Genomic DNA, 18959 nt, shown 5'->3' with positions numbered 1-18959 from the left:
CTATTTGAGGCATGCATGACATGAAATTACTTTTATTGGTTTCTGAGCTACTATCCCTTATTAATATACAATTAAGTATCTTAATCAAGTTTTTTAACTAAGATACTTCATCTATCGACTAGTATAAGAATAACAAAACAATTCAAGCAATAACCACCTGTATTCCGGCGCAGGTAACGCGACCCTGGCGCCGCTGGAGGCGGGCGAGGAGGACGAGCAGGAGCTGGCGGCGCGCGTGGAGGACGACGCGCGCGGCGTCAGACTCAAGCACGCCACCGCCAAGTGGATACACACGCATCCAGAGAACACGCTCACCGACCTCTCGCTCACTATCAAGCCCGGCAAGTAAGTAATTACAAGCACGCCACCGCCAAGTGGATACACACGCACCCCGAGAACACGCTCACCGACCTCTCGCTCACTATCAAGCCCGGCAAGTAAGTAATTACAAGCACGCCACCGCCAAGTGGATACACACGCACCCCGAGAACACGCTCACCGACCTCTCGCTCACTATCAAGCCCGGCAAGTAAGTAATTACAAGCACGCCACCGCCAAGTGGATACACACGCACCCAGAGAACACGCTCACCGACCTCTCGCTCACTATCAAGCCCGGCAAGTAAGTAATTACAAGCACGCCACCGCCAAGTGGATACACACGCACCCCGAGAACACGCTCACCGACCTCTCGCTCACTATCAAGCCCGGCAAGTAAGTAATTACAAGCACGCCACCGCCAAGTGGATACACACGCACCCCGAGAACACGCTCACCGACCTCTCGCTCACTATCAAGCCCGGCAAGTAAGTAATTACAAGCACGCCACCGCCAAGTGGATACACACGCACCCCGAGAACACGCTCACCGACCTCTCGCTCACTATCAAGCCCGGCAAGTAAGTAATTACAAGCACGCCACCGCCAAGTGGATACACACGCACCCCGAGAACACGCTCACCGACCTCTCGCTCACTATCAAGCCCGGCAAGTAAGTAATTACAAGCACGCCACCGCCAAGTGGATACACACGCACCCCGAGAACACGCTCACCGACCTCTCGCTCACTATCAAGCCCGGCAAGTAAGTAATTACAAGCACGCCACCGCCAAGTGGATACACACGCACCCCGAGAACACGCTCACCGACCTCTCGCTCACTATCAAGCCCGGCAAGTAAGTAATTACAAGCACGCCACCGCCAAGTGGATACACACGCACCCCGAGAACACGCTCACCGACCTCTCGCTCACTATCAAGCCCGGCAAGTAAGTAATTACAAGCACGCCACCGCCAAGTGGATACACACGCATCCTGAGAACACGCTCACCGACCTCTCGGGGATAATAGGCTCGTTGTGTGTGTGTGTGTTTCGTACTATCAAGCCCGGCAAGTAAGTAACCATTGTGTAGTAGAAAACTAACTGTATAGTGTGGACTTTAAGACTCATTTTCGTTGTACAGATAAAATGTTGGTACTGAACCGGCAAGCGATTGATGGGTTCATATAAAAATATGTAATTCGTTGCAAAATAAACTTTATTGTAACGTGTATAGGGTGTGTTTTTGTTCGCAATATGTATCTTGTTTTAATATACTTATATTTCTCCAGAATAATAGCGGTAATCGGTCCAGTAGGCGCGGGGAAGTCGTCCCTGCTACACGTGTTACTACGCGAGCTCCCTCTGTTGTCGGGCACGGTACATGTCGGCGGTAACGTCTCCTACGCCAGCCAGGAACCGTGGCTCTTTGCAGGTAAATAATATTTCTAATTTGTTTAAATTTATATATAACCGAAAATACATTTTTTTTTGTAACTTTTGCTAGGTTTTGATCGTGTGATTGCATGTACTATCTCGCGTAAGAATAATGTTTCAATATCTCAATCAGGCTAAATATTTTGGTGTGAAAACAACCCAATATTGTTTTGTTTGGGTGTTAACACAAATTTAGAGAAATATGAGTTACTTTTACTATATTTATGTAAACTTTTAGTTCATTAGATACACCTTTTCAAAACGTCACTCTACTTATACCATCTTGTAATTCCCGCAGGCAGTGTACGTCAGAACATATTGTTTGGACAGCCAATGGACCGTCCGCGCTACAACACAGTGGTGCGGCGCTGCGCCCTCGACCGGGACTTCGCCCTCTTCCCACACGGAGACAAGACCATCGTCGGCGAGAGGGGCGTCAGTCTTAGTGGAGGTAAGCAAATATATCTTGAGAATTTACAATTATATACTTTTTAGGCAAGATCAAAAGGTTCACTTTTATTTGCAATCTAGATTTGTGATGGTAAAATGTTGTCATTGTAAAATCAACTCAAACACCAAAGAATATACAGTTGACATTTCCTTAATCATAAACAGTCACAAGAAGTTCTTATAACGACTTTAAACAATCCTCTCCATATATATTTGAATAGACATCTTGGAACTCAGCTTACTAAATAAAACTAATGATATCTATACCTTTGTTCACAGGACAACGTGCCCGCATCTCCCTAGCCCGCGCAGTGTACAAGCGCGCAGACATCTACCTGCTGGACGACCCACTGTCGGCCGTGGACGCGCACGTGGGCCGGCACCTGTTCGAGTCCTGCCTCATCGGGTACCTCCGCAACACCACCCGGATACTCGTCACACACCAACTGCAGTTCCTTAGAGACGTCGATCAGGTACGAATAGGCTTTAATGCTTTCTGTAATCTTCTCACCATGTTCTTAATCTTGTATCGTATCACCCCGGTCTGTCTTGATACTAGTCGGACATTCTCGAATAGTTGACATAAGTAAGTCGTAAATATTGCTTAGCGTTCAGAAAGACGAGAATATTATCATAAACCAAAAAAATACCCTTTTTTGAATATAATTCATTAATGTAGATTTTGTACAGTTTCCAGATCAATATAATTGCTTTAGATATATAGCTTCGGTATCTATTCACTTTACCTATTCTACCCATTACCATTCTGAAAGACACTACGTTGCCATAAAGGACACAAAATTACCTGCGTAATACTAACTGATAATTAAAAACTTACTAATATGTTTTCAACAGATAATAATCCTGAAAAACGGTGCGATAGCGGCGGCGGGTAACTTCGACACGCTGAGTGCATCTGGTTTGGACTTCGCAACATTGTTAGCTCGCGACCAGGAGGAGGAGAAACCGACGCCGGACCCGAACACCACCGACCCTGATACGGACTCTGTATTACAAGGCAGCTTCCGTAAGCGACAGATGAGCATACACTCGGTAAGATACATAATTGTTATCGTTTACAAATTATGCGTGTACAATATTTTTTCTATTGGTCGACAAATGAGTACATTTTTACACCTGTTGGTAAGCATAGCAGGCAAGGAAAATAACACATTTCACGCAGGTTTTCTGCGTGTGACTGTTGTATCATTGCCGTCGAGGACCATTCCTGCCAAAGCATGGCACGTGAAGAAACTACAAACATTTTGGACAATAAACTTAGTCTCATTCTTACATCACAATGATTTTAATAGATTTACGCCCGAATACTAAAATGCTATTGAATTTTAAGTTGTAATTAAATATCTCTGTCTTTTACTTTTAATTTGTAATTTGTAGGGATAGAACTATTCTTGAGAGCGTCTTAAAACTGAGTGACATTTGAGTATTTGACTGATAGTGAATAAGAGTGCATGTTGTCGTGTGTAGGTGAGTTCGGTGGACAACCTGACGGCGACGGCGCCGCCGGCGGGCGAGGCGGAGGCGCGCAGTGCGGGCGCCGTGGGCGGCCGCGTGTACGCCGCCTACCTGCGGGCCGCCGGACACACCGCGCTCGTACTGCTCATGTTGATGGTCGCCACGCTGGCTCAGCTGCTCGGCTCCGCCTCCGACTGGTGGACTAGCTACTGGTACGTTACATCTTTCTACATACGTTTGCTATGTAGGTAATTTTTTGAGCGAAAATTGTTGAATCCTCCCGCCCTGTGTGACACGAGAGGTACCAGACTGTTACTGTCTAAAAACCACCTTTTTCCTAACTCCTGCTACGAGTCAGAGCCATGATAACCCCTTACACTTCTCCACAGCCCCTGTCGAGATTTGCTATATGCTCAAAACACTTATTTCATGTACAAATTATAGCCAAACAGTTATATTGAATCAGGCAGACAATTGAAACGATAAATGTACCTACACCGGTTAAATAAAAAAATATCGCCGTTAAACATTTCTTAATTTTGCTACTCTTAATCTATATTTATTATATTTAGTACTTATTGTATACTCAAACTCAATGGGTGGTAGGCAACCCACTGTGTCGTAGCTGTAAACAACTATACGCCATGTAACTTGATAACTTTCCCTCTCTGTGTTATACATGTTGTAACATGAACAACAAATATTGAAACTTCATTCTAAGTCCAAGCCTATGTCGGATAAATGTTTAAAAAGAAAAAATTAAATAAATTTTCTATTTTCGGTACAGGTTTATAATAAAAATCAGTTTAATGTCCCAAAATCCCGTGCTTATAATAATGCACCAACACAATATTAACACATACTTCCATTACAGGGTAAATCTAGAAGAGTCGCACCCGGTGCAGACGGTGGCGACGCTACAGAACACGAACATGAACTCGACAATAGCGCTGCAGGCTGCGAACAACATCAGTGAGCGGCTCGTGCAGAACGCGTACTACGAGTCCGCGGGACTCAGTCGATACGATTGCATCTATATTTATACTGGTAAGCTTTTTTTGACTTTCAAATACTGTACTTTGACTTAGTAACAACTCGTATTTAAGTTAAAGTTTTAAACTATTATATGTCACATATGCAGATCATCTGCCGATATGTTATATATGTTTCATTATTTGTATCTATTCAAATACAATGTTCGAGAATCGCATCATATTGTGTTATATTTCATTATTTACTTAATTGTATAAATAACTAGATTTGTATATGCCTTCGACTTCGTTTTTGTGAAACCTCTTGTAATAAATCACTATGATTATGTTATTCATTAATCTAATTTATTGACCATATAAACATTTTAACGTGATAGAGTAACAAACATCGAAATGACATGATAAATAACACTTCTTACTATCGCCATTTCGTACGTAAGACTTAATAAGTGAATTATATTTGTTCTCTTACTCACTAACGATTGGACCTTAAAACAAACAATTTGACCTTAATTTACCACGTATTTGTACTATTCCACAGGCATGGTGATAGCTCTAGTAGTGGTGTCGCTGCTCCGTTCGTTCATGTTCTTCACGATGGCGATGCGCGCGTCGACCCGGCTGCACAACAACATGTTCTCGGCCATCACGCGCGCTCCGATGCGCTTCTTCCACGTCAACCCCTCCGGCAGGATCCTCAACCGATTCTCCAAGGACATGGGAGCCGTCGATGAAGTCCTACCTTCGGCACTGTTGGATGTTTTGCAGGTATATTATTTTGTTATAATTTTACGTCAATAAATGTAATAATAAATGTATAAAGGCTCAGGCACACTTTGTGAATAATGATGGATGTATGGAATGTGTATTTTGATGTTCAGTTGTTTGATGACCTATCAATGAAATTAACCAAGTTGAACCTGAATCCCATTAGAGGATTTTAAAATCCATAGCTCATGGAAAGTTAAATGAATTGTTGTAATACAGAAAGACGAAATTAAACTAAAGATATAAAGTAGTGTAACTATGTTAGGAGAACGAAATCTGAACAAGTTAAACTTAATTAAAACTTTATAATTTTAAACAACCATGTTAGTTATAATAATTTTCTTACCTGTAGATTTGCTAACTCGAAATACAATTGTGTATCACCTTCAAATACCTATGAAATTTTAAATAAAATGTCCTTTTTACTTTCAGATCGGTCTGTCTCTGATCGGTATCGTAGTAGTGGTGGCGATAGTGAACTACTGGCTGTTGGTGCCGACGGTGGCCATCGGGTTCGTGTTCTACGGCCTGCGGATATTCTACCTCTCCTCCTCGCGCAGCATCAAGCGCCTCGAGGGTGTGAGTGAGTCATCTCTGACGCATAATGCGACCATTTCTTTAGATTTAGACTAATCTTTCAGTGTAATGCACTCATTTATTTAAATTTTTGGGGCCTGTTTCATCACCTCCATATAAATACCCGATAAACTTGTGTGTGCCAGAACGCAGATCCACGCGAGACACAATGTATTTTCTATTGTGTCTTATATACTGACAATTAGTGGTTAATTCTGAATTATCTGGATTCATAGCTGCTAACCAGAGCTTGTGAAACATGCCCTTAACTTTCATCTAGTAAAAAATAGTACGTACGTGCTACTAGCTCTATGCCTAGAAATTACATTGTAGTTTGCAATGTCTTAACAGAACCATTAGACAAGACCATTTAACTGGTAAAAAAAATCTCACTTCATTTAATGTAAATCTTTTATTTATATTCCACTTTCATTGTCATATACATAATGATCATACAAAAATATGTATTAAAACAGGTTCAGTAATACACGTTTCTGTATTACTTTTTGGGAATAAAACCTTTAAATCAATATTCCTTTACTACGACTATAATACAGTGAGTGGTATCTGCCAACAGCTCGCAGTCCGGTATTCTCTCACCTGAACGCGTCGCTACAAGGGATCACTACAATTCGCGCCTTCGGGGCTCAGGAAGCACTTATACGCGAGTTTGATAACCATCAGGATCTACACAGCTCGGCTTGGTGAGTCAATATTATCTTATTATTTGTCTATTTTTATAATAACTATAGTGAGACATTACTAATATATAGCTATTTTCAGCTAGTATAGCTTTTCTTGCTTAGCAATACGTGAGTAAAGCGTGATTTTTAGTTAATTTAATGTCCATATATCATTGATTTTATTTGAACAATGATCTAAACATTAACTTAGGTGCTAATATTGAAATCGTCATCTTTAAAACACTACTAACTACCGCATAAGTTAATAGACACTTAATGATTACTTAAACTATTCCTCTATATACTAGTCGCTAGTGATAGAGCAAAGTGGCGAACAATTGGGGAGGCCTATGTCCAGCAGTGGACTGCTATAGGCTGATGATGATGATGATGATGATAAACTATTCCTTAGTAACGATTTTGTATCGAAAACAATTGCTAAGGGCTGGTTTAAGTGACCATTAAATGACTCTGAGTGCGGCAGTAAATTGTATATTGTTGTTTCAGGTACCTGTTCATTGCTAGCTCCAGAGCTTTCGGTTTCTGGCTGGATCTCGTGTGTGTGGTCTACATCGCGATGGTCACGATGAGTTTCCTCGTCTTTGGACAAAGTAAGTTATTAAACAAATAAAACCCGATCGCTCTTTCCTTTTGCTGTTTTTAGATGTACGTCACAAATTCTATGAAATCAAAACACATATTTTCCGTAACAAATACTACTTCAAAATTGAAAAAAAGAACAAAAGAGGTACAAAACTGTTTACCACTCAGATTTTAAATAAATCATTCTTCTCATTTCTATATTGTACAATACGATATCGGTCTTTTTAATCATTTACCTAAGCTATAATACTATTATTTTTTCCAACAGGCGAGTACGGTGGTAACGTGGGTCTAGCCATCACGCAAGCTATGGGTCTGACGGGAATGTTCCAGTGGGGCATGCGACAGTCTACCGAGCTGGAGAATCAGATGACCAGTGTGGAAAGGTAACTTCATTTTAACACAGAATATGACAATTATGGTTTGTTTAGAGGCTAGTCTTAATGCATGAAACAATAATAAAAAATATGGTGTTATGTTCGTTCAAGAAAACCTTGTCATTCTTTTTTTTTTACAGAATACAAGAATATTCAAATATAGAATCGGAACCTCCCCTCCAATCCGAACCCGAGAAGAAGCCGCCGCCATCTTGGCCGGAGGCGGGGCGTATAGAGTTCAAGCATGTGTTCCTGTACTACGCGCCCTCGGACCCGGCCGTACTTAATGATCTCAGCTTCGTGGTGCAGCCCAAGGAGAAAGTCGGCATCGTCGGACGCACTGGTGCTGGAAAATCTTCGCTTATCAATGCACTCTTTAGGTATGTTATAAACTTACTGCTTACTACTTCACTGCCAAGATCTTGCGTTCAATTTCTGTATTAACAGATTAATGATTAGGTAATCAAAAACAACTATACCATTATCAGGAATTTGAGTGTAACATCTTAAAATCTATCTCATTGTCATCAACAATATAAACATGTGGTCCTATTAAATGACAATTACCCACCAGGTTAGCGACAATAGAAGGCGAGATAATAATCGACGGGCGCGAGACGTCCCAGCTCGGGCTGCACGAGCTGCGCAGCCAGCTGTCCATCATCCCGCAGGAGCCCGTACTGTTCTCCGGGACCATGCGGCACAACCTCGACCCCTTCGATGAATACCCCGACCAAGTGCTCTGGAGGGCACTCGAAGAGGTAACGTTTCATATTACCGTCTCTTTAAAACTATGGGTGTTGAAATACTGTATTAAAAAATGTAAAGAATGACAATTTATAATTATCCATGTAATGTGGAGATATTTAAAGGATAATTTTAAATCATAATTTACATAAAAATGTTAACATTTCATTATATACTTACCTCATTACCTTAATTACATCAACTTTATATATGTGTATATCTGCAGGTGGAGTTGAAGGAAGCGGTGACGGAGCTGCCGGCGGGTCTGTCGTCCCGCATGTCGGAGGGCGGCGGCAACTTCTCGGTGGGCCAGCGGCAGCTCGTGTGCCTGGCGCGCGCCATCGTGCGCCGGAACAGACTGCTCGTGCTCGACGAGGCCACCGCCAACGTCGACCCACAGTACGTATACACCATATACTTTTATTACGAATATGTTTGACAAATGTATCTCGTTGTTAGTTTAGTGTGAGAGAGTAATCTAATGTTATGGTAATAGGTAATTAGTTTATTATGTAGCATGTTTTGGATCTGGGTAAAGTATTTGTATAATTACTATACAATACAATTACCAATAAAAATAATAAAACAACAATTTATGTACAACTCAGAAAAAAAAGGTAATTTAAAAAACTAAAAAACCCGACTGCGTTTCTTTATAACATGAAAATGAAAAAACCCTAAAACAAGAATACAAGAAAAATTTAAGCAGTCGGGACCCATTCTAAATATTATGAATTATGGCTTTCTAGAATGGGTCCCGACTGCTTAAATTTTTCTTGTATTCTTGTTTTAGGGTTTTTTCATTTTCATGTTATAAAGAAACGCAGTCGGGTTTTTTAGTTTTTTAAATTACCTTTTTTTATTTATTTTTTTTTTAGTTTTATTATTTATTATATTTTGATATATCTAGTGTCACTCTCACAGTAAATACGAATCAAACGACCTCTATCAAGCTGAAATCCATCGAGTCGTCAGGCTAGAGAGTGGGCAATATTCGAATTTGGCGCCAAAAATCCGCCATTTTGATTTTTTTATTATTTTTATATATCCAGTGTCACTCTCACAGTAAATACGAATCAAACGACACCTCTCAAGCCAAAATCCAACAAGTCGTTTAGGCTAGAGAGTGAACAATTTTCGAATTTGACGCCAAAAATCCGCCATTTTGTTTTTTAAACATTTTGATATATCCAGTGTCACTCTCACAGGAAATACGAATCTAACGACACCTCTCAAGTCAAAATCCATCAAGCCGTTTAGGCTGCAGAGCGTGCCAAACAATTATACATACATACATACATACATACATACATACATACTCTCGAAAAACATAACCCTCCTTCTGGCGCAGTCGGGTAAAGAACATCAATATTTCATCCCTTTTTTATTTAAGTACAGTTTTTATGCAATTACTCGGCACACAATTAACATTCCCCCTTATTTGGAGTACACGAGAATTATAAATTTACAACATAACTAGAATGAAAGAGCTGTAAAGGAAAGTCATAAATATTTTCTGTATTCCAGGACTGACGCGCTCATACAGTCTACAATTAGAAGTAAATTCGCGGAATGTACCGTGCTCACCATCGCCCATCGACTACACACCGTCATGGATTCCGACAAGGTGAGAATATTTACCATTTTAGCACGAAACTTTTATACATGTCATACATACTTACTTGTTAGGTGTTACATAGGTAAAATGCATGCTTACTATGTGGAACATATTAATAAGATACTGTTGGTATGAGCACGCAACTCCGTGTGTGATCCACAAATTGTTGTTTCGGGTCTGGGTATGTTTGTAAGACACAGGGGAAAATTCTAGTGTAGGGTTACATTTAAAAAAACATTTTGTGCCCATTCAGGCCGTTATTATCGTAATTTTATGCAATATATTTTTGCATTTTGTTGCTCTCAAGTGTAGTAATAAGAAAATCTTAAATAAGGATGTTTAATTCGACATACATATTAAATACTTACGGTACAAATAAATATGAACGTATGTACAGGTGTTAGTGATGGACGCGGGTCGCATGGTGGAGTTCGATCACCCGCACATGTTGCTACAGAACGCGGACGGCATCCTGCGCGGCATGGTCGACCAGACCGGCCGCGGCATGGCTGAAACACTCAGCAGAGTCGCCAAACAGGTAACTACGTGTTTTTTTACTCATTACACGGTTTTTCTTCCCTCCATTATTAATTAATGGGAATGTATGACAGATGGGATGCCCTTTTACGGACCAGTTTACTAATGAGGTATTAATTCATTTTGCAGGCGTACGAATCTAAAATGGGGCAGCTACCGGCGAGTACCTCTGATTGATAATGTTAATCGTTAATCCTAGGCTATGAATTAATTGTTCCTACAATCGAGATATTGTACAAAGGATCTGGTGATGATATGCGTGGTGTGCGCATGCGGTGTAACATCACGGTAATTTCCCATTAAGTGAAATGATTACTTTTAATTTGTAAAATATTGTATAGTCAACACTTCCACGGCTAATGCGCGGCGCGGCCACGCAGCATTACTGCGCCGGTCGCGCGAATATACACAAATATTTCACGGTATTATGGCTGGTAACTGCACTCGGCTTTTTATAACGGTATTTCCAACGAGTTATTATTGAAAAATGGTTCCGAGTACAACTATTTGCAGTAATTAGTAACGTGAAACGTTTTTTGCGACATGTACTTAAGGCCCCTCACGAATTATGCCGTAATTGCAGCGGTTAGTGTGTGGAGCTATTACAAATTGCAAGTTAATTGTAACATAACTCGGTAGCACTTAGATTAAAATGTTTTACGATGAAGTTGTTCCTAGTGGAGAGCTATTTAGAATTGGAAGTGTTGAACTAACTGAGCGTCACAAACTGTATTAGGTATTTTTATAAAGTGAAATATTTTTAAGGGTATGTTTTAATTTTATGTGACTACTTAGTTTACTAATATGTTTTTATAAACGACAAGTGAGATTTACAAGTTTACTTTAGATTGTAACAAATTGCATACAGGTGTGTTCGGATCACTCAACTGTTTGTGAACATGTTTGCATACAATGCCAAATGTAATCTCGAATACCATTATACATAGATAGATAATTTAACAAATTAACGGTCCAATAACGTTTCGAGCTTTAACGATGAGTTACGAGGTGCTATGCAAGCGATCTTGTACTTAATGTAAGTGTTAGTGACGACGACTGACGACGTCACCCGTGGCGAGCTCTGTACTTACTTCGAAATCAACCTTGTGAACTATATACTGGAGGTACTTAAAGTATCGACACATTAGTGCTTAATTTTGAGAACTTTTATTGTAAATCACGTAGGTTTTATTTTATAATTAAACGTTATTATCCTTAATTTGAATGTGATGAATTAGTGAAACGTAACGAACGCCATTAAACGTGTTATGTAAGTAAAGTAAGAACTTGTTACTATTGTTGGTTTATTGCAACACAAATAAAACAGTTTTTACGTATCAATAGCATTTGTTTTATTTACATACAACATTTTCAGATAAGAAAATAGATTCTTATTGAAGCAAGTTTCGCATCGAAACTTCAGCGTCGGTTTAAGGGAACTTAGAACAAACATAATCATATATTTACGGAATGTATCGTTTAAACTATAATACTAATGTTTACATTAACAGTAACCTGCTAAGCTTCCTCGTACAACTAAACATTATGTAAAAATACTCTCGTTCTATAATAATATTTACATCAGCAGTACTTACAACATTACACTACAATAAAAATGTAAAAAACAAGATCAGAAAGAGCCAGCAGTGTACAAACACCAAGCTTACGTCGTGTTCTACAGTCTAAACATTGTTTTGGTTTCACATGGTTTTTATAAACTACCGCCTCTTTACAATAGCCACACTTCTCGTCGATATCACAGAACCCTGAATCATCGCAACACTACACTCCGCTGTTTCCAAACAACATAAATTACTACAATTATATAAGAAGATAAATTAACACTTTATTGTTCTACACTAAGAGCCGTCGCGCAGCTGACGACACAACCTACCGCAGCATCCAGCCGCCGAAATAATACTTGAAAGAAGTAATACAAACAAAATACGAAAGATAAATAAAATAAATAGTGGAATACAACCGCAAACTTAAAATAAATTGTCATGATAGCTTTTCCATTGGCACGTGAGATATGGAAAAATTATAAGATGTTATAGTAATCAGACGAAGGAAAGACACTGAGATCTTAGAAAACTGTATACAGGTTTCAAATGTACTTAGATCCTAATTACCGTAATGTGATATTGGATATTACAATTAACTATAACTACTCACAGTCTTCATACGAATAAATTGTCAGTGCGGGGTCGCGGGAGTGTCCGGCACTCAGTCACTCACTCACTCACACCAATGCAGTCATGCTCCCCGACCGAGAGTATTTGTTCTCCTCCGTCTCAGCTGGATTTGGTTTAGTCTGTAATTGTAAAAGGTTGTTAGTAACCTGGTTCGGTTCACTCTCATGGTGCAAAATACACTGAACAATAGTATTGCACCAATTTTGAACTGTGGATGTTTATAGCGTGAGATAAAGAAATATAGAAATGTATGATGTGTTTTCACGTTGCAACGGTCGCACGATAGTCGCATCAACTTTAGTCATTCAGTCTATGACAGAAACTATCGCTTACGACAAACGCGTGCTGTGGTTGCAACGTAAATAAATGTGTAAGTAAGTTCAGAAGTGGTGCAAGTCTAGTGGTGAGTGTAGGTGTAGAGCGGGGTGTTACCTCAGTAACGAGTACGTACATCTCGCGGGGGCGCGGGCGGCAGCGGCAGCGCGAGGCGCAGCGCGGTCCAGAAGGCGCGCTCGTGCACGTGGCGCCACGCCACCAGCCGCGTGCCGCGCAGCGTCGACACCAGGCTCTCGCCGCCTTCCTTCGCCTCGCGTTTTAGTTTCGGCAGGTCCTAGCAACAAAAATAACTTTTAGTAAACACATACATATCGTCACGTCACGTCTTTGGGATAGGCGGAGACCATAGAACGCCAAATTACACGATTTTGACATAGCTCATAGTTTCCTCAATATCATTCGTATCGTAACAAACATTAAAAACCTAAACCTCCCAATCAAAGTGATGTCTCGCCTTATTACATCAAATTCTAAGAATCAATAACAATAGTAAAGTGATATTTGTTATTTTAAAGCGTTTTAAAGTCAATAGGAAACTCATTTGGCAAGCGCGTGAAAAAATGAACGGAGGCAGTTCTTGGAAAGTAACATCTGCTACGAGATATGTGCCATGCTAATAAAAACTTATTACGTAGCTTCTCTATGCGAGACTACCATGGGATGTATTAATAGCTTGTAGTAATTGTAGAGAAACATATTTCCATCACTTCATTTTCCTACTAACGTAAATGATGATCTCAGTAAGCACAGTTCGAGGAAACTGCTGTTACCCACGCGAATGACTTGCTTTGTATTGTGAGATGTTTCTGCATTTGTTTAAGAAGAATTTTTATTAGTGATTCCTATTAGTCAGACTGCAATATTATAATTTACTATCCACTAATAGTAGCCATAATATTTCTCGTGCATAAATCTGTCTCGTACTAGTGTTGTCTAATAAAACGGTGAATTTACAGTTTTTATAAGTTCTTATACAGACTGGGCACGATTTAACAGATTACAAATAAAAGCAAAATAAGTACATACCTGTAGTAATACCACGACAGGCGGCAGCGGCAGCGCGCGCAGTTGTCGCAGTGCAGTGAGCAGTTGCTGCGGGGAATGTTGCGCGGGCGACAGCACGGCCACTAGCGAGCGACACCGGGACGCCTCGCCTACCAGCTCACTGTACCCTGAGGAAAATTGTGAAAAATAGGTTTAATTCCATGTACTACCTAACTTTTGTCCTAAAGTTCTTGGAATGTATGAGGACATAACTATCGTGAGACATACTAATTTAATTAAAAATGTCGGTTTTCACATTGACTGTGACTTGAAACTGGTAGAGCTCAATATTTACGTGAGTAACTCGGCTGTATTTTCAATTAACTTTTAGGACAGTTACAAATTACATCAAACAAATAACACACTTTTTTAAATTTTGTGCCTATCGTAATAAAGAAAAACATTCAAGAGAGCCTTAAAACAACAACTTAGCCAATTAATTCCGCAAGATCATAGTGTAAATAATATCCACACATTTACAGCACATGTCATAACCACTTTTTCATTAATCGATTCCTGGTAGATATTTCGTGGCGATAAAAACAACATGTTTATGAAAATATCGCGATCACTTAGCTACAAGTTTTTGTGGCACTTACACGCAAGTGAACACTTGTGTGTGGTATAAGAAGATATTTTGACCTTCGAGAAGTGCGGGTTTTAACTTGTTGCTTGAATAAACATTTTTATGAGAACAATAGAATCGTAAATAGTATGCAAACCATATATCATGACATCATAAATTCGACCTTATAATGGAAAATCTATCATTTTTATTAAAGCTTGTTTCTTGAAGATGTATGTTATAATGCTACATACATCTTCATTGCGCAAGCTAAATATACATCCCTTTTCTAGTTATTTAATATAGCCGATGTCCATGGGCGGCGCCGATTGCTTACCGTTAGGTGACAAGTCTGCCGACTGAATTGCATGTAATACGTATCTATATACGTAGGTAGTAAATAAATACTCACAGGTATCAGGTTGTGTGGATAGCGGCACGGCGTGTACCCTGTACTTGTATTTGAGCGAGAGGGTCGGCAGTAAGGCCCCTCGGACCAGCTCTCCGTCCACCGCTGTCCAACACACCAGCACATCGAACTCTTTCTCTAACACTGAAACGAAAAATAACAGACTTTTTATAAACATCAATTCAAAAAAGAAGCGAAAGTACAATTTTGAATTATATAGGAATCGTGTACATGGGTCATGACTCATGAGGTAAATAGCGCTACGGTGGTTTCCTACACAAATTAAAAAAAGCATATCTAATGTTAGTAGATAGTGTTTGTCAACTGGTGCCCGGTAACAAACATTTTATTGGGAAAATAAAAGTTACGCGGATATAATCGCAGAACGATCAACTATCGATATTTTTTTGGCAATAAGCAAATAGACGTTTCCTAGAAACCGAAAACCGAACCACGTTTTAAAAACATGTAGCGTTAGATTTGAAAATATGTATTTATTACATCTAAATTAAATTAGAAACATGTTAAGACACGAGTATCAAAATGCACACTTGTGTCTTTTGATATAGAGTTTTTTGTGCATTTTTTGCGTGATTTGTTAGAACGTTGCGTCCTGCCTGTCAACTAAACTAACGCGTACATGTCTATTTACAATTTACTGTACCTACATCATGTAAAACTATTCGTGCTGAAGAAATACTCAGAATTTCAACTCGACCGAGACTGCTTTTTTCGACTTCGACGAATTTCAAATAGACTAGGTTTAATAATTTGTCAGAATGACGCAAGCGTAATTATAAATGTACATGGATTGTAACGTTTAATTTTAATAGTTACTTTTAGTTTTCCGATGGTAGCTAGTACGATAATAACTGGTTAGTCACCATTGTTAGACTGGAAAGAGGCTTTTCTATATCTCTACATATCTACATCAGAATACATCCACATGAATGGAATATTATTCTTTACCTTTACCAACTTCGAAATCATATCACTATTACGCTCAGAGAACAAAATAAAAACAGCCAGCTATATAAAATGCTGCAATTTTTCTTCAACGATAGTATACTGACCTCGTGCTCTCCGGGCCGTGGGTTGCGCCCTGGCCCGCACATGTCGGGCGGCCAGCAGTAGCCTGGGCGTGCACCGTCGGTGTAGGGCTGCCGCCGACAGGAGCGCCAGGGCTCCCGCGGCCGCACCCAGCGCCAGCGCCCGCCACGGCACACTGCCACTGCCGCACCATGTCGTGTCATCTGTCAGAATGGAACACATTTATTAATATACAATATTTAATGAAGTTGTAAATATTCTAAAGCGTCTTATTAGAGAGACATTCACAGTTGAACAAAGACCTCTTACTGGTAACTAAACTCATCAACCTAATCAATAGATCTTTCACACTGCCTTAAAATAACCTTTGGATGTTACAGAGGATAACTGTTCGTGCCAGTCCATAGTCCATAGATTACATTAAGAAAGTAATAACTCATCAACGTCCATACAACAATGCTGGGAATAAAACCAACAATAACCTTTGGAAAATACACCACAAGTGACGTAAGAGCATTTTTTTATAGTACCGTTGCCGAATTTCTAGTGAGAACCAAGCCGGAGAATATACAGCGAGGATCGTGTTTGGACAATTAAGCTAACCGGTTGATACTGGAGAAGCCTAAATGGCACCCAAAATATTATTATAAAGATTAGCGATTACACGCTGATCTGATATAGATTGCACCCGGACTTTATTCAGGGGAATACCGGAATAGAAATCACAATTAACCAATTAAATTCTACCATTTGTTGAATGCTAAATAGTTTGTATGTAATAATAATTTTGTTTTATAATCTGAAAATGAGAAACCATTGATAGTAAGTTCGCTCATGTGACCCTACTATGTCATGGCGGCTAACATAACCTACTGAATTATTTCGATTAAATAACATTTAAAAGTTCAGAAACTATAAGTTTCCTTCTTATGATTCAATATGTAGTAGTATGACAAAATCAAATGAGATGCTTCTACAACGAACTGTATAAAAACATTATACAATGTATAGATAGGTATAAAATAAGACATACTGTATTGTTTTCAGATACCTATAGGTATAAATGTTTAGACTGGACGAACATTGTAATGCCTAGACGTCCATATTGTCTGCCTACGCAGTTCTTATGTACAGTCAGCATTCAGTAACTTCATTAGATATTTATTACCACGAGTGCCAGTTTACTTTCACCATCTTAAAGTATTTACTGGAAGCAATTTTAAATAAGAACGCAATTTCATTGAAATCGGTTAAGCCGTTACGGAGAAATGAAGTTGTATCAATATTTATATCGTGACGCATTTATAAATAGGTTTCTTATACAGTTAACCACAGTAAGCGGTACGTAAGAAAAGGCATAAATTAGACATGAAGGTCACAAGGTTTTAAATAAGTCGAGGATAATGGCAGCGAGATGACGAATCAGTATTTGTGGTGGACAACAGAAAAGTTCTAACTAAAAGCTTCGGGACAGTTACCTACTTGAGTTATAAAGAAAAGAATAATTCGAGGAATACTGAACTGATGACTAGTTTAGGATAAAACAGGTAGGTACAAAAGATGATTAACGGTCACGTATCACAGTGACCCATTAGTATAAAAAAAAAAACGAGAAGCACATTGGTATTAGTGCAATGACAGGATCATGAGATTTAAACGATGGTCTATTTAGACCAGAAAACCTAAATAAGAAATACGTTTTAGTTTCAAAACGATGTACCGAACGTGGAAAACAACGGATAAGAAACAACCTCGATAAATAATAAAATAGTAAGCGTTGATTAAAGGACAAATTATTGATACAACAACGCTTGGCTGTTGTAGAAAGTCGTCCTTGTCTTTATAATTGTACCTATGTACAATTAATTGATTTTTACTTTATCTTTTATGTACAGATCACAGACAAAGGTAGACAAGACAATAGATTAATCACGGAATATTACATAAGAGGCCCAAATACATATACATAATCAAACACGTACGCATTACGTAATAAGGACAAAGACATTAATTCCGTAAGTTGCCGAGACAAGGGATTTCCCACTAACGAAGATTTGAACAAGGCAGTTAGAAGAGCTTAAAAAATATATCTCGACATTATTTGTACGGTGTATGAGTAATATTTTTGTTAGTATACTCATACATATAAAAAAACAGTTAGGTATTGGTTCGCTGGTCAAGCGGTAACAATTGTGACTGCGCAATGCGCATTCAAAGATATATTAAGTTCGGGTAAAGTATCAGGTTTTTCCCAATTGCAAATACTTAGCATTTTCTCAGTAACACTGAGTGTGTGGGCTTTACTTCGGTCACCCTTATTTTACTAATATATTTGTTGTAAATATGTAAACATACATGATATCCTTATATATTTCAAATGGTTAGGCAGAGGTGCATATTAATGCAACAAGCATTGTTCGCAGTTTATATTAATCTATTGTTATAAACGAGCACAAATTAAAAGACTTCGTGCTTCGACTGACAATTTCGATGACCAAAATTAATACATTTGCTTGATCGGAGACTAACTGGAGCCGCTATAAACTATTTGATCAATAAAGTTAATAAAAAAAAACAGTCAAGAATTCCTTTTTTGAAGTATGTCTAAAAAAGTACTTACGTATATAATGAACGGTGACGTGGTTCTTGCAGACGGCATCGTTGCTGTGTACGACACACACGTAGGGGCCGTAGTCCTGTCCCGACACTCTGTCCACGGTCAGGTAGGAACCGATGATGTCAGGCACATCCTCGCTGCAATCAACATATACGACGTCAAT

General features: G+C 39.2%; 2 protein-coding genes across 4 annotated transcripts in view; one reads left to right on the top strand and one right to left on the bottom strand.

Moving 5' to 3' along the window:
- LOC118263137 (ATP-binding cassette sub-family C member 4) overlaps positions 1-11923 on the top strand; it is a 40701-nt gene extending 28778 nt beyond the window's left edge. For both annotated transcript variants that reach the window (XM_035574946.2, XM_035574947.2), the window contains 18 exons: positions 174-345; positions 1609-1751; positions 2052-2204; positions 2483-2676; positions 3059-3256; positions 3692-3891; positions 4554-4726; positions 5213-5439; positions 5872-6022; positions 6593-6719; positions 7206-7309; positions 7570-7687; positions 7819-8058; positions 8253-8439; positions 8652-8824; positions 9953-10052; positions 10441-10581; positions 10710-11923. In XM_035574946.2, the coding sequence (XP_035430839.1) occupies positions 174-345; positions 1609-1751; positions 2052-2204; positions 2483-2676; positions 3059-3256; positions 3692-3891; positions 4554-4726; positions 5213-5439; positions 5872-6022; positions 6593-6719; positions 7206-7309; positions 7570-7687; positions 7819-8058; positions 8253-8439; positions 8652-8824; positions 9953-10052; positions 10441-10581; positions 10710-10757 (2849 nt within the window). In that variant the 3' untranslated portion in view covers positions 10758-11923. The remainder of the gene's footprint in view (positions 1-173; positions 346-1608; positions 1752-2051; positions 2205-2482; positions 2677-3058; positions 3257-3691; positions 3892-4553; positions 4727-5212; positions 5440-5871; positions 6023-6592; positions 6720-7205; positions 7310-7569; positions 7688-7818; positions 8059-8252; positions 8440-8651; positions 8825-9952; positions 10053-10440; positions 10582-10709) is intronic.
- LOC118263138 (uncharacterized) overlaps positions 11908-18959 on the bottom strand; it is a 39589-nt gene continuing 32537 nt past the window's right edge. The window contains exons 6-11 of one of the 2 annotated variants that reach the window (XM_035574948.2): positions 18800-18933; positions 16203-16382; positions 15133-15273; positions 14138-14283; positions 13227-13385; positions 11908-12894 (exon numbers count right to left, since the gene is read on the bottom strand). In XM_035574948.2, coding sequence (XP_035430841.2) covers positions 12823-12894; positions 13227-13385; positions 14138-14283; positions 15133-15273; positions 16203-16382; positions 18800-18933 — 832 coding nt within the window. In that variant the 3' untranslated portion in view covers positions 11908-12822. Of the gene's footprint in view, positions 12895-13207; positions 13386-14137; positions 14284-15132; positions 15274-16202; positions 16383-18799; positions 18934-18959 lie in introns of both variants that reach the window. The other variant, XM_035574950.2, reaches the window with a different exon arrangement.

The sequence above is a fragment of the Spodoptera frugiperda genome, chromosome 12 (genome assembly GCF_023101765.2).
Source record: "Spodoptera frugiperda isolate SF20-4 chromosome 12, AGI-APGP_CSIRO_Sfru_2.0, whole genome shotgun sequence".
NCBI classification, from domain to species: domain Eukaryota; kingdom Metazoa; phylum Arthropoda; class Insecta; order Lepidoptera; family Noctuidae; genus Spodoptera; species Spodoptera frugiperda.
The sequence above is the reverse complement of the archived record's forward strand: the minus strand, read 5'-3'. Positions and strand labels throughout refer to the sequence as shown.